Source organism: Rhinopithecus roxellana, chromosome 15 (genome assembly GCF_007565055.1).
Source record: "Rhinopithecus roxellana isolate Shanxi Qingling chromosome 15, ASM756505v1, whole genome shotgun sequence".
NCBI classification, from domain to species: Eukaryota; Metazoa; Chordata; class Mammalia; order Primates; family Cercopithecidae; genus Rhinopithecus; species Rhinopithecus roxellana.
In genome coordinates, this window is record NC_044563.1 from 5738060 (window position 1) to 5751532 (window position 13473).

General features: G+C 39.3%; 1 protein-coding gene across 15 annotated transcripts in view; it reads right to left on the reverse strand.

Annotated features, from left to right (window-relative positions):
* The window catches only part of PPP6R3 (protein phosphatase 6 regulatory subunit 3), a 159894-nt gene that overhangs the window by 41690 nt on the left and 104731 nt on the right, over positions 1-13473 (reverse strand). For 12 of the 15 annotated variants that reach the window (XM_030918772.1, XM_030918780.1, XM_030918775.1 and 9 more), the window contains 4 exons: positions 9161-9290; positions 6467-6619; positions 4054-4203; positions 1947-2011 (listed from right to left, as the gene is read on the reverse strand). In XM_030918772.1, coding sequence (XP_030774632.1) covers positions 1947-2011; positions 4054-4203; positions 6467-6619; positions 9161-9290 — 498 coding nt within the window. The remainder of the gene's footprint in view (positions 1-1946; positions 2012-4053; positions 4204-6466; positions 6620-9160; positions 9291-13473) is intronic. The other 3 variants (XM_030918785.1, XM_030918784.1, XM_030918783.1) reach the window with 1 other exon arrangement.

A 13473-nucleotide genomic window follows, 5' to 3' on the forward strand; every position in this document is an offset into this window, starting at 1 on the left:
TATGAAACAAAAGATTTTTGACTGCAGAGAGCAGGGAACAAACACTGCAGAGATTTTTGCTTAGAGAGAGAAAAGCCTTTCAGGAGCAATAAGAAAAAAAAAAAAATCATCCTATGCTTGAAGGCTTGCTTGGAAAATAAGGTATCTGCCAGAGAATCTTAGAGGGCTTGGGGGTGCCTAAGGGTAAGAAAGTACAAGGTTGATTATTTATTTAGAGACAAGATCTTGTTTGTCATCCAGGTTGCAGTGCAGTGGTGCAATCACAGCTCACTGTAGCTTCAAACTCCCGGGCTCAAGCAATTCTCTCACTTCAGCCTCTTGTGTAGCTGGGACTACAGGCAAGTACCACTACACCCGGCTAATTTTTTGTAGAGCCAGCATCTCCCTATGTTGTCCAGACTGGTCTCTAACTCCTGGCTTCAACCAATCCTCCCATCTTAGCCTCCCAAAGCAGTGGGATTATAGGTGTCTACCACCATGCCTGGCCAGGGTCAATCTGCACTGAGTTGCTCAGAGTCTCTTTTAGTTCTTCAGTAAGATCCAGAGAGCCAGGTGTTACCTAGAGGCAACTTAGTCACTCCCCTGCACTCCCTCAAGTACACAAGTGGAAAAAAAACAAAGGCCCACCTCCAAGGTGGTCCACGGCTTCAAATTGCTTCAGGCTGCTGTGCAAGGAGACAAGGAAAGTTCTTTCAGGATCCCTCCAGATGGAGGGAATGGTATTCACCAGGCCTCCAGAAAACAGGGCTCACCAGGAGAGCAGGGTATAAACGATATCTCAGCCCTGGCCAGATGAGGAGCCAGCAAGAAAACTGGAGGTTGGGAAAGGCACACGGAAGCCAAGACGGAGTCAGACATATAACCAGAGATATCAACTAGGCCACAAACAGCACCTTCAAAGAGCTCCATTTGGAAGAATGTATCTAAGGTCTACCAATACTAGCCCCTTGCCACAAACAAACAAAATGCCAATTTCCCACACGAAGCCAAATCAAAACCCCAGCAGTGCTTATTAAACAATTAAAAAAAAAATCACACCTCACAAAGTAAGACTGACTTCCAAGAATCATCTAGCTTTCCTGGAGACACAGAGACACATAACAAGAATGCTAGGAAATGATCAACTACAAAGGACCGTGAGAGAAAATTTGAGAGACAGAAATGTCTTGACTGGGGTGGTGGTGGTGGTGGTGGTGACTTCGGGCATCAGTCAGAATTCCTAGGAATGTACACCCACAATGAGCTTTTACCATGTAAGAATTATATCTCAATAAACCTGTCTTAAAAACAAACACAGAAGCATGCCTTGAGAGTGTTTCCCAAACAGGCCCTTACGCCGCCATGCTTCAGAATCTACGGGAGGACACACAGGCTCCCAGAGCACTAAAAATGAATGCTGTTACAGACAACACCTGTAAGAAAAAGTTTTGTGTAACAAAGCTACTTACATGTATCAACTAATACTTCATATAACCTTGCCAATCAGCTAACAAACATTTTCTAAAAAGAAAATACTGAGCAATTTTTTCCTCTAGGTCCCTGTACTAAGCAACTCTTCTCTACAATGAAAATACGTATGTAGTACCTTCTGTTCTGAGTATAAGGTGACCAGGACAAATATACTAAGTTGAATCATCAAGGACTTCACTTAAACCTTCTAACTCTTAGAACAATAGCCATTCAAAAAGGACCAGGAGGTTTCAAAGGCAGCACAGAGGTGGGGAACACTCCAAACTCACCGGTTTTGCTCCCAAAACGAGAGGACCTAACAAGAAATTATAAATGTTATAAAATAACTGTTACAATGAAATAAGCTGGGGAAAAGTTTAAATTGTAAAATGGCCAGTATCATGTAATTATTTCCATTTTTTTTCTGACTAGGGCAAGGAGGTATTATTTTCTTCATACTACCACCCTGAATTCCTTTCAAAAGACAATTTACTTACTGTTTCTTCTCATTCATTTCCCAGGCTTCAAGTATTCGTTCTATTAATTGACATTTTTGGAAAAGCTGAATAAAAAAGAATATTCCAGTTAACACTTCAAAGCATCGAAACTTTTTTTTTTTTAATTATACTTTAAGTTCTAGGGTACAAGTGCACAACGTGCAGGTTTGTTACATATGTATACATGTGCCATGTCGGTGTGCTGCACCCATTAACTCATCATTTACATTAGGTAGATCTCCTCCTAATGCTATCCTTCCCCCCTCCCCCCTCCCCACAATAGGACCAGGTGTGTGATGTTCCCCTTCCTGTGTCCAAGTGATCTCATTGTTCAATTCCCACCTATGAGTGAGAACATGCGGTATTTGATTTTCTGTTCTTGCGATAGTTTGCTGAGAATGATGGTTTCCAGCTGCACCCATGTTCCTACAAAGGACACGAACTCATCCTTTTTTAAGGCTGCATAGTATTCCATGGTGTATATGAGCCACATTTTCTTAATCCAGTCTGTCACTGATGGACATTTGGGTTGATTCCAAGTCTTTGCTATTGTGAATAGTGCCGCAATAAACATACGTGTGCATGTGTCTTTATAGCAGCATGACTTATAATCCTTTGGGTATATCCCCAGTAACGGAATGGCTGGGTCAAATGGTATTTCTAGTTTTAGATCCTTGAGGAATCACCACACTGTTTTCCACAATGGTTGAACTAATTTACAGTCCCACCAACAGTGTAGAAGTGTTTCTCCACATCCTCTATTTCTCCACATCCTCTCCAGCACCTGTTGTTTCCTGATTTTTTAATGATTGCCATTCTAACTGGTGTGAGATGGTATCTCATTGTGGTTTTGATTTGCATTTCTCTGATGGCGAGTGATGATGAGCATTTTTTCATGTGTCAGTTGGCTGTATGAATGTCTTCTTTTGAGAAGTGTCTGTTCATATCCTTTGCCCACTTTTGGATGGGGTTGTTTGTTTTTTATCTTGTAAATTTGATTGAGTTCTTTATAGGTTCTGGATATTAGCCCTCAGAACTCTAGGTTAAAGAGAATAGTAGTATGCATAATCTAGCAAGCTAAATGTTGCTAAACCAAATGCAATGTGATAATCTACTGCAGACCCTCAGACCACCACAGGGATTCAAATCAGGATCCACACCCTCCACAGAACATCTACGGGAAACTCAGTATTACAGGTAGTGCAGTTAACCTAAAGCAAAGCCAGGTTTTATTAGCTGTGAAAATTCAGACCAGAAATATAAAACCTGAACTAAATTAAAACGGAATAAAGAAAACTATGCCTTGGCAAAAATTTAACTTAGAATCCAAAGTAATACTAGTACTTTTAAAATGTGAGCAAGTCTTACTTCCGATGAACTAACATGACTGCATTAATATTAAACACAGGTAGATTTTGCCCAAATTCTGCAAGTCAGAGACAACTGCTGCGGGCTGCAATAATGGAATGTGCAGTGCTAGTTCTTCTCAGGTGTCATTTGTCTTTCCCGTCAACTTCACTGTTCCAAGCTAGCCTTTTCTACATTTCAGGTTTGCGAGTAAACCAAGTGTGGGCTAGAAATTTTTAAAGTACCATAGAACTACCAAGCAAGAAAAAATCTGAAGACTGACTTATCTTTATCTCAGTCTCAGTCAATAAAATTATCTCATATTTGACAGAAGAGAAAAAGAGACCCCAGGAAGAGACTCTCAACATCACAAAGAACTCAATTCTCCCGACTTTCAGTCACGTCTTCAGCAAAGAAACTATACTCTGGTCTGCCAAATAATAGTGCGAATGTTTTCTATAGTATTTAAATATCTATGATTCTTCAAATCATCAAAATATTTATATATCTTCAAACCTATTAATTTTACCAAATAAGGAGGCCACTTAGCTTTTTTCTCACAAGACAGTTCATTTAACAGTTATTTGTCCAGTACTTGATTTATATAACGATTGGTTAAACGTGAAACAAACATGATAGTTAAATATTTAGACTCTGAAATCTAACCTCAAGCCCTTAAACCTCAATTCATACCACAGTCAAGTGGAAAACTGCTCTAACCAGGAGAGAGTGGGAGAAAAATGAGACCAAATAAGCTTACATGTTTTAATAACAAATTATCACCAGTGGAGTCTTGATCAGTAATTGTGGCATTTTCTGTGTTTTCAAATGGACTTGCAAGAATCAGTGCAATACAAATTTCCACTTGTGTATGCAAAAAGTTATTCCATGTATACTTGAAGAACATGTTCTACAAAAAAGAAAAACCATGTTTTATTTGGTTACCTCAATGTTTAAGCCAATACTTTAATACATTTATACAAGTGATTTAATAAAGTAAAAATGATGTGCTCTCAGTCCAAAAGGACCAATTAAAAGGAACACGAGTTCACATCATTAGTACTTGCATAACCACAGTTTCATTTTCTGTGGCTTCAGTTACCCATAGTCAACCATGATCTGAAAATAGGTGAGTATGATACAGTAAGGCTAATGCAAGAGATGACACTCACATAACATTCATTACAGTATAGTATTATAATTGCTCTACTTTATTATTAGTTATTATTAATCTCTTCCTGTGCTTAATTTATAAATTAAACTCTGTCACAGGTATGTATAGGAAAAACACATAGTGTATATATATAGGGTTCAATATCTGTGGTTTCGGGCATCCAAACGGGGTCTTGGAAGGTACCCCTCATAAATAACGGGGACTACATGGGGATGTGAAATACTGCTTTAGAGCCTAAATGACATGCTATCTGCTTATGTGACATGCCAAAACTGGCATGGAATGTAGTAAAAAACCAACAACAAACATACAAAGACAAGAGAACGTTTCTCCAAAGGAAAGGGGGTATCATTTTTGTTTTCAAAGCAACACAAATACTAAGTGTGGTAAATTTTCTGTAATTTTCAAGAAATTTTATAAGAATTTCATTTTGATGCAACAAATATGTACTGATGGCTTTTGTGCAGGGTATTGTACGAGATGCAATATGGTAGACTGAGGTACACAAAAATATGGTCCACAATCTTGAGGTGCTCATGACTCAACTCTGGCATACAAAAACTAGAACTATCAGCAAAAACAAATGGTACGAGAGGCAGTAACGTGAATCTCCTGGAAGTACAAGGGTTTTCAAATTACTTGAAAAGGTAATAGCAATTCAAAAGGTAAAGAATTTCTAAAAGCACAAAATGCATCAAGTATGTATTTAGGAAATGGCTGGATCTGGTAATCTAATCTCAGAATGAAAAAGTAATGAATGACTCCTCCAGTAGTCTCATCAAATTTAGTCTCATCAAAAGTAGTCCTTAAGATTAACAGAATAAATTAACAATAACTGTACACTTTTACTAGTAAAATTAAAGACCAGTGATTAATGACTTCGCAAAGTTATATTCCCAGAGTTTTATACACTAGAAGGTAAGACAAAAACTACGTCCCCAGAGGGCAATGACCATGCTATCAAAAAAAATGGTAATTCTTTAAATCTTCATCTCTTTTTCCAAATTGCTCCTGTTTTCTATGCTCTATACTGATTCAACCCAAAGCTGAAATCTAACAAAAAGAACTCAGTGGTGCCAGGAATCATAATGATGTGGCTGATAAAGCACATATAGGTTTGAAATTGGGTGAATTCGCATCTTGGCTTCACCACTCACTAGCCATGGAATGTATCCTCTCTCTGGGCATGATCTGAAAAACATATCCTCTCTCTCACTGTCATGTTCACCTGGGTGTCCTGGAGATCACCCAGGATCACATGAATAGTGTACAGAAGATGAACATTACAATGCCCGTCATAAAGTGCACAAACATCTCCTTTGAAACACCCCCAAATCTCCCCCAAATATATGATGTGACCAGATGTCTCGTGAAACCTGCTAAAGGGTTAACCCTCATGCTTTCTGTGCTGTGAGTGGCAGCACAGAGAGAAGCAGCATGGGCTCCAGAGCTGGGCCTGTGGATTCTAAGCACAAACTCTGAAACTGGGGAATTCAGGGGTCAGGGAGACCTAAATCACCCCTGGGCTCTTCCTTCTCCTTCCATCAATAAGCACGCTAATAAGACCAATTGTCTCAAGGAAGAGTCAATCCAGACTCAAATCAATTAAGACCATATGGTATCAGGTACATTATACAGATACCTCCCAGTGGCAAGAAGATAAAGGTTTGTCCCCTCACTAAATACGAACAGAAAACAATGCTGCACCCAGCAGTCGTCGTCCACGAGACGGAGCACAAGGGAAAGGCCGAAGTTGCTTAATCATCTTCAAAATCCTGTGTTACAATTCTTTATACAAAGCAACAGTAGATGCCTAGTGAATAATTACAAGCATTCAAAATTTATGATAAACTCAAGGCAAAAACTACCTAAAACACCATTTATGCTCAGACCAAGAAAAGTCACTGACATATTGTAAATCTGTAAGGTTGTAACTTGGTTAAATATCCATGAAATATCAATGGCAAATTAAAATGTCTGTGAGCAGGGAAAATCTCACCAATATGACTCCAATGCTATTCAGCTCCATAAGGTCCCCATTTATACTGCTGGTATTGGTTTGAAGCAGGCTGGATATCAATCTAATGACATTCAACCGGGTATTCCCCACAGGAGGATCCAGCACACCCCATGTGGTCTTCATCACACTTTTCTGAAGAAGAAAAAGCTTTCCAATTAAATTCAGTTAAATGAACAAAGCAAATGGTGTATTTGCTAAGACATGACACTAGTTTAAATCCGGCAAACAACATGGCCTTAATTTTACACCTGAAACAAAATCTAAAGCCGCTCTTGATATCTTTCAGATACAATGAAATAACCAAGCAAGAAAAAGGAAAAAAAGGCAAGTAATTTCCCTGGACCATAAATTTTATAAGAAATCAAGTATCTCCCTGCCTCAACATTCCAAGCTGTCATGAGAAGAAAGCAGAAGGCTACAGGAATACCCTAGGAAAAAGCACAATATTTCAAAATTTGACCAGAAATCTAAACTAAAAGAAGCTATGGCAGGGCACAGTAGCTCATTCCTATAATCCCAGCACTTTGGGAGGCCGAAGCAGGTGGATCACTTGAACCCAGGAGTTTGAGACCAGCCTAAGCAACACAGTGAGACCCTGTCTCTACAAAAAATACAAAAATTAGCCAGGCATGGTGATGCACACCTGTAGTAGTTACTCAGTAAGATGAGGTAGGAGAATCACCTGGGCCTGGGGAAGTTGAGGCTGCAGTGAGCTGTGACTGTGCCATTGCACTCCAACCTGAGCAACAGAGTGAGACACTGTCTCAAAAAAAAAAAAAGGAAGACGGAAGAAAGAATGAGGAGGAGGAAGAGAAGGAAGAAAGAGAAGGAGGAAGGAGGAAGAGGAGGAGGAAGAAAGGAAGAAGAAAAAAGAGGAAGAAGAAAAAACTAGTGGTGGTGGTGGTGATGGTAGTTGCTACAAGTGGTTTTGGAATACAATCCTCAGTCTGAGCCAAATCTGTGATAAAAATGCAAATTCGGACATTGCCTCTGGATCACTAACCTGAAATGTGATCATTCTAAACCTGTTCTTGTCCATCAACAGGAGTTTCTATAGTCCGAAATCACAAAAGACAGAAGCAGAACACTTCCTAACTTTAGAAGTCTGAGAGGCAAGGGCGGCATGTCACACCCTAGGTCAGGCTGACCTTTCTGCCCTTCCCCATCCACATCAACAGCCTTGCTCCCTCTGGCTCCCACCCTCCTGAGGACTGGCAGAGCTGTAAGACTCACGGTTCTGCTCTCTATGGAAAACAGCTCTAATTGGCAGGCTTTGTAAAAAACTTCATGGATCTACTTACAGACACATCATATAGTAAAACCATGTGCAAACAGAACTCACTCAGTCCTCGGAGTAACAGAGAAGTCCAAACAAGACCCTGCCTGATACTTTTGAATCAGGGCCAAGAACCAGATGCCACCTGTTTGTCCACCCAGAAAGAAGATGGGTAGGCCACCTAAGACACAGGTTGGGCCCTTTCTCACACACCTTCTTCCCTGTCAGATCCTTCTCCCACCTCTGTCTTCCATTTGTGATGTTCTATCCTCTTCTAAAGCTTTTCTTTTTCTTTCCTTACTGTTTTTCTTCCCAGGACTGGCATGAAGGATGCCACTAACCATCACTGTCAAACACCAACAGAGGCACTTTTCCTAAGGAGGAGCACCAACACTATGGTCCACATCCAACACAGGCTGAATGCAGTTAAGAAGATGTGGCTGGAATGGAACCAGCAGAATAACGCAAACTCTGAGCGCAGCGGTGGAACCACAACCTGCTAACCGATGGCATCAGGTATCTGAAAAGATGATCTGGAGCTGAACTAGACTCCCTTGGTTATGTAAGTTATCCTGTACTCCCCCAACTCCAAATAGTTAAATAAACAGAAAACATCTAATTTAGAAGTGAGAAACTAGTATTCTAAATTCCCAATAACTCACACAGGAGATAACCACAGAGATACACACTATATGGGACACCAGATTCAATGACATAGGGCAGAAAAAAAAGGAAACTTAAGAACTGTTGCTGGGAACAGAACTCGCACGGAACTGAATCTTCCACCCTAGACTCCAAAAGCAAGTGATTCTTACCCTTATCTAAATCTGTACCAATCCAAGGGGCGAAAGAACACCGTTTATAGACTGCTGACAAAACTCTTGCGGGTCTTCACGGAGGAAACAGTCATTTTAAAATTAGCACATGGGAGGCTCTGTACTGAAAAACCTCCAGGTCATATTCTCTCCAAATTGTATACTAACTTCAACCTACTCTTACTTAAATAAGGTCGACTGTACATCAGACATATACTGCTCCAACTCTGAATAAGAAAACACAATTTCAAAGATCAGTTTCTGAAAGATTAGCTTTTCCTGAAACATTCAAAAATAACATGTTATGCTACAAGAAGAAAATTCTTTTTTCTTTATTGGCATGTAAGTACCCAAGAATTCACAGAAGAATGAAAAGGTAAACTTCCTAAGCAGATGAATATTTTGTTTAATTCTCCATTCTCCACTCAAAAACAGTAAAAATGACTGACGGTATTATCTTTTCACATACTTGGTACATGCAGACCACAGCCAGTTCTGCCACTCCTAAGGCCTGTATACATTCGAATGACTGTTTCAACCAAATTACTGGCTGGGCAGCCATGCTCAAGATAGCTCCCCTACCTTGGGTGGCTCCAGCAGGAGTTCATGAAAAGATCCAAGTCTTCCTCTGATGGCTTCTAGAACACTCTTGTTTACTGAACAAGCTGAATGGCTCATGCCTGGTGGGCAGATTTCGATATGGCCTTCGAATCTTGAAACAAAGCAAATTATAATATAATTTTAGTTATTATAATTTCAGAACAAATCATTCAAGGTTATCAATCACGTATGTCTTTACTTAGTGATTATATAATAATGGTTATATCAACATTTCTGGCTGTGGGAAGAAAGGCTAGGAAGAAAGGATAATGAGGCAGAAGAGATCATAAAACCTCAGCCTCTATAACCTGCAACCCAAACAGCTACAGTATCAGATAAGAAATTACATGTGATTTCTTCCCATTCTAAACTGTTGTAAGTCCTCATAACTATTATACAATAACAAGTCTCTACCTGACCAGGAAATTTAGAGCAAAAGGAATCCAACCTCTGGATTATAGGGCACCCCACACTGCCTGCCAGTTTGGTTTGTTATTAATGAACAGGCCTATACTTGTTCCATACAGTTTTTCTTAGATAATCAACATTATTTCCTATTTAAAAGGTTTAAATTATTCTACACAAAGCTCATCTATGCTCACTATAACCTACTTCTTACAGGAAAACAATTACAGGTGGAATGAGAGTTGGGTAAATACTCAAGGATAAGAATGCTGGGTGACATTAAAAATGTTTAACTTTCTAAGAACTGACAAATATTTCTACGAAGTGGCTGTATTCCCACTTTGCATTCCCAGCAGTAATGTGTGTGACTTCCAGCTGCCCTGCATACTGCACTGAGTACTGTCTATTCCGTTTGTCTGCTTTAGCTAAGTAGTGGGCTGAATGATGCTCTCCTACCCAAAACATACGTTCACATCCTAATACGCACGGCCTGCAAATGTCACCTCGTTTGGAGAAAAGATCTTTGAAGATGAAATTAATTAAAGATCCTGAGATGAAAGAATATCCTAGATTATCCAGGTGGGCCTTAAATGCCATCATAACTACCTTGGAAGAGAGAAGAGGCAAGACAGACACAGAGGGGAAAGCAATGTAAAGAGGATGCAGAGAGATCACAAGCCATGGAACGCCAAGAACTACCAGAAGCTAGAAGAGGAACGCCTTAGCACCTCTGAAAGGAATTCAGCACCATCAACACCTTGATCTTAGACTTCTAGGACTCAGAACTGTGAGAGGATAGATTTCTGTTTTGTTGTTGTTTCCTGGGCTCAAGTGATCCTCCTTCCTCAGCCTCCTAAGTAGGTGTACAGGCACATGCCACCACGCCTGGATTTTTGTTTTGTTTTGGTAGAGATGGGGCCTTCTCAAGTGATCCTCCCGCCTCAGCCTCCCAAAGTGCTTGGCATGAGCCAACACATCCAGCCTAGGTATTCTTCATATACCTGGATATAAGTCTCTTCTCACACATTATCAATATTTTCGGGCAGTCTGTGACCTGTCTTTTAATTTTCTTAACAGAGTCTCAGATTTACAATTTTAAAATTTTACTGTAGTCTGAATTGTCAACTTCTGTTTTATGAATTGGGTTTTGGCAATGTATCTAAACAATCTCTATATAACTCTGAGACAAAGATTTTCTTCTGTTTTCTTCTACAACTATGAGTTTTATGTCTAGTTCTATCATCCATTTTGAGTTAATTTTTGCATAATCTGCAAAATATATATCAAAGTCCAACTTTTTGCATAGAATACCTAACCGTTCAGGACCATTTATTGAAAACACTGTCCTTTCTCCACTAAAACGCCCCCATGCCTCTGTCCAAAACCTCCTGATCACAGGGGTGGGTCTACCTCTGGACTCTGCTCTGTCCCAGTGATCTGTACATCTATTTCTTCACTACACCGTCCTGATTGCTGTCACTTTGTATTCAGTCTTAAAATCAGAGTGTGAGTCCTCTAATTTTGTTTTCTCTTGCAAAATCGTTTTGGCTACTGTACTTACTTTGATTCTTGTGCAAGTTTTAGAATTCACTTGTTGATTTCTAATCAGGTCCATTTGGGGAGAAGTGACATCTTAACAATACTGAGTGTTCTAATCCATGGACGGAGTATTTCTCTCCATTTACGTAGGTCATCTTTGATTTCATCAATATTCTATAGTTTTGGGGCATTCAACCTTGCACACATTTTGTTAGGTTTGTATCTTAGTATTTCCTTTTCTCTATGTTATAAAAAATAATACTTTGAAAAAATTTCAAATTCCAATTGTTCATTCTTAGTACATAGGAATGCAATTAATTTTTGAGTGTTTGACTTCATACTTGCAATCTTGCTAAATGTATTTGTTAGTTCTAGGAGTACGGTTTTTTTTTCTTTAATGTCCTTTAGGATATTCTACAAAGACAACCTTGACATCTATGAAGAGAAGCAGTCTGACACCGCCCCTTCCACTCTGAATGTCCTTTCTTTCTTTCCTGCCTTACTATTCTTGCCTGGACCACCAGCATGGCTTGAATAAGAGTGGTGATGGTGAATATGCTTGTTATGTTCCCCAGGTTTCAGAGAAAATCACTTCAGTCTTTAACTATTATAACTATGTTAGTTATGGGATTTTTAAAAGAGGGCTTGGCCAGGCACTGACTCAAGGCTGTAACTCTAACATTTTAGGAGGCTAAGATGGGAGAACCACCTAGGGCCAGGAGTTCAACACTAGCCTGGGCAATATAGACTCCATCGCCACAAAACATTAAAAAAATTTGGCTGGACATGATGGCTGGTGCCTCTAGTCCTAGCTACTTCAGGAGGCTAAAGTGGGAGGATTACTTAGGCCCAGGAGATCAAGTCAACAGTAAGCTATGATTGTGCCACTGCACTCCAGTCTGAATGGCAGACCTTATCTCAAAAAATATAATTAAAATGAAAGAGGGCTTTATCAGTTTTCATCCAAGTTCCCTTCTATTACTAATTTGCTGAGACATTTTATCACAAAGGAATTTAACAGAATGACAGGTTTTCTTCATTGATCTGATGTGATCAGATCTGTTGTCTGTTGATGTGAAGATTTTTGAAGGATGAATGAGCCTTGCATTCCCAAGAAAAACCACACTTTGTCATGATATATATTATCCTTACAATATACTGTTAGACTTGATTCACTCATATTTTCTTGAGGAATTTTACATTTCAGCTCTTGTGGCATCTTGCTACTTGCAGTCGGCCCTCTGTATTCACAGGTACTACATCCATTGACTCAATCAACTGTAAATGAAAAATATTCAAAGAAAGCTGGGCGAGGTGGTTCACCTAGTCCCAGTGACTTAAGAGGCTGAGGCAGGAGGATCACTAGAGGCCAGAAGTTCAAGGCCAGTCTGGGCAACATAGTGAGACTGCATCTCCAAAAAAAGGTGAAAAAAAAAAATGCCAAACAAAAAAATAATACTATTTAAAATAATGAAAGAGCATAACATATATCATTTACATTGTATTACGCATAAGTAATCCAGAGATGATTTAAAGTACACGGGAGGATATGTGTAGGTTACATGCAAATAATATGCCATTAATATGAGACTTGAGCAACCGCAGATTTTGGTATGCATGGGAGTACTAGAACCAATCCTTAGCAGATACAGAGGAACAAATCTAGTTTTTGTTCCCATGATTTTGTGTAGTTTAGTCTAGTTTCAAAGTGATGCTGGCTACATAAAATGAGTTGGAAAGAGTTCCCTCTTCAATATTCTGACAGAGTTCTTCCATCTTTGGTAGACTTCACCAATGGAGCCCATCTAGGCCAGGAGTTTTCTTCGTTGAAGGTTTTAAATGTAAGTTCAATTTCTTCAACTTATATGGGGCTGCTCAGGCTACCTGCTTCTTCTTCAGTGATCTTTGGCAATTATTTCCATCACATATAAACTGCTGAATCTGTTTAATGCATTGTTTGTAGTATTCTCTTATTATTCATCTAAAGTCCACAGAAAACAGTGTTAAAGTTCATAGGGCACAGTCATTCCTATTATTTTTAATTTGTCTCTTTTCTACTCTTTTCCTAATCTGGATGGAAGTTTATCAATTTTATTGATCTTTTCAAAGAACCGGCTTTCGGTTTCACTGATTTTCTGTATTATTTTTCTCATCTCAAGTCCACTGACTTCTGCTCTGAATTTTATTATTTCTTTCCTTCTGCTTGCCTTGGGTTTGCCCTGCCTTTACCTTTAATTTGTAAGGCAGGAGCTTAGATCATTGACACACATTCTTTCTTCTTTTCTAACATAACCACTTAATGTTATCAATTTCCTTCTACTGCTTTAACTGCATTCCACAAATTCTGACAA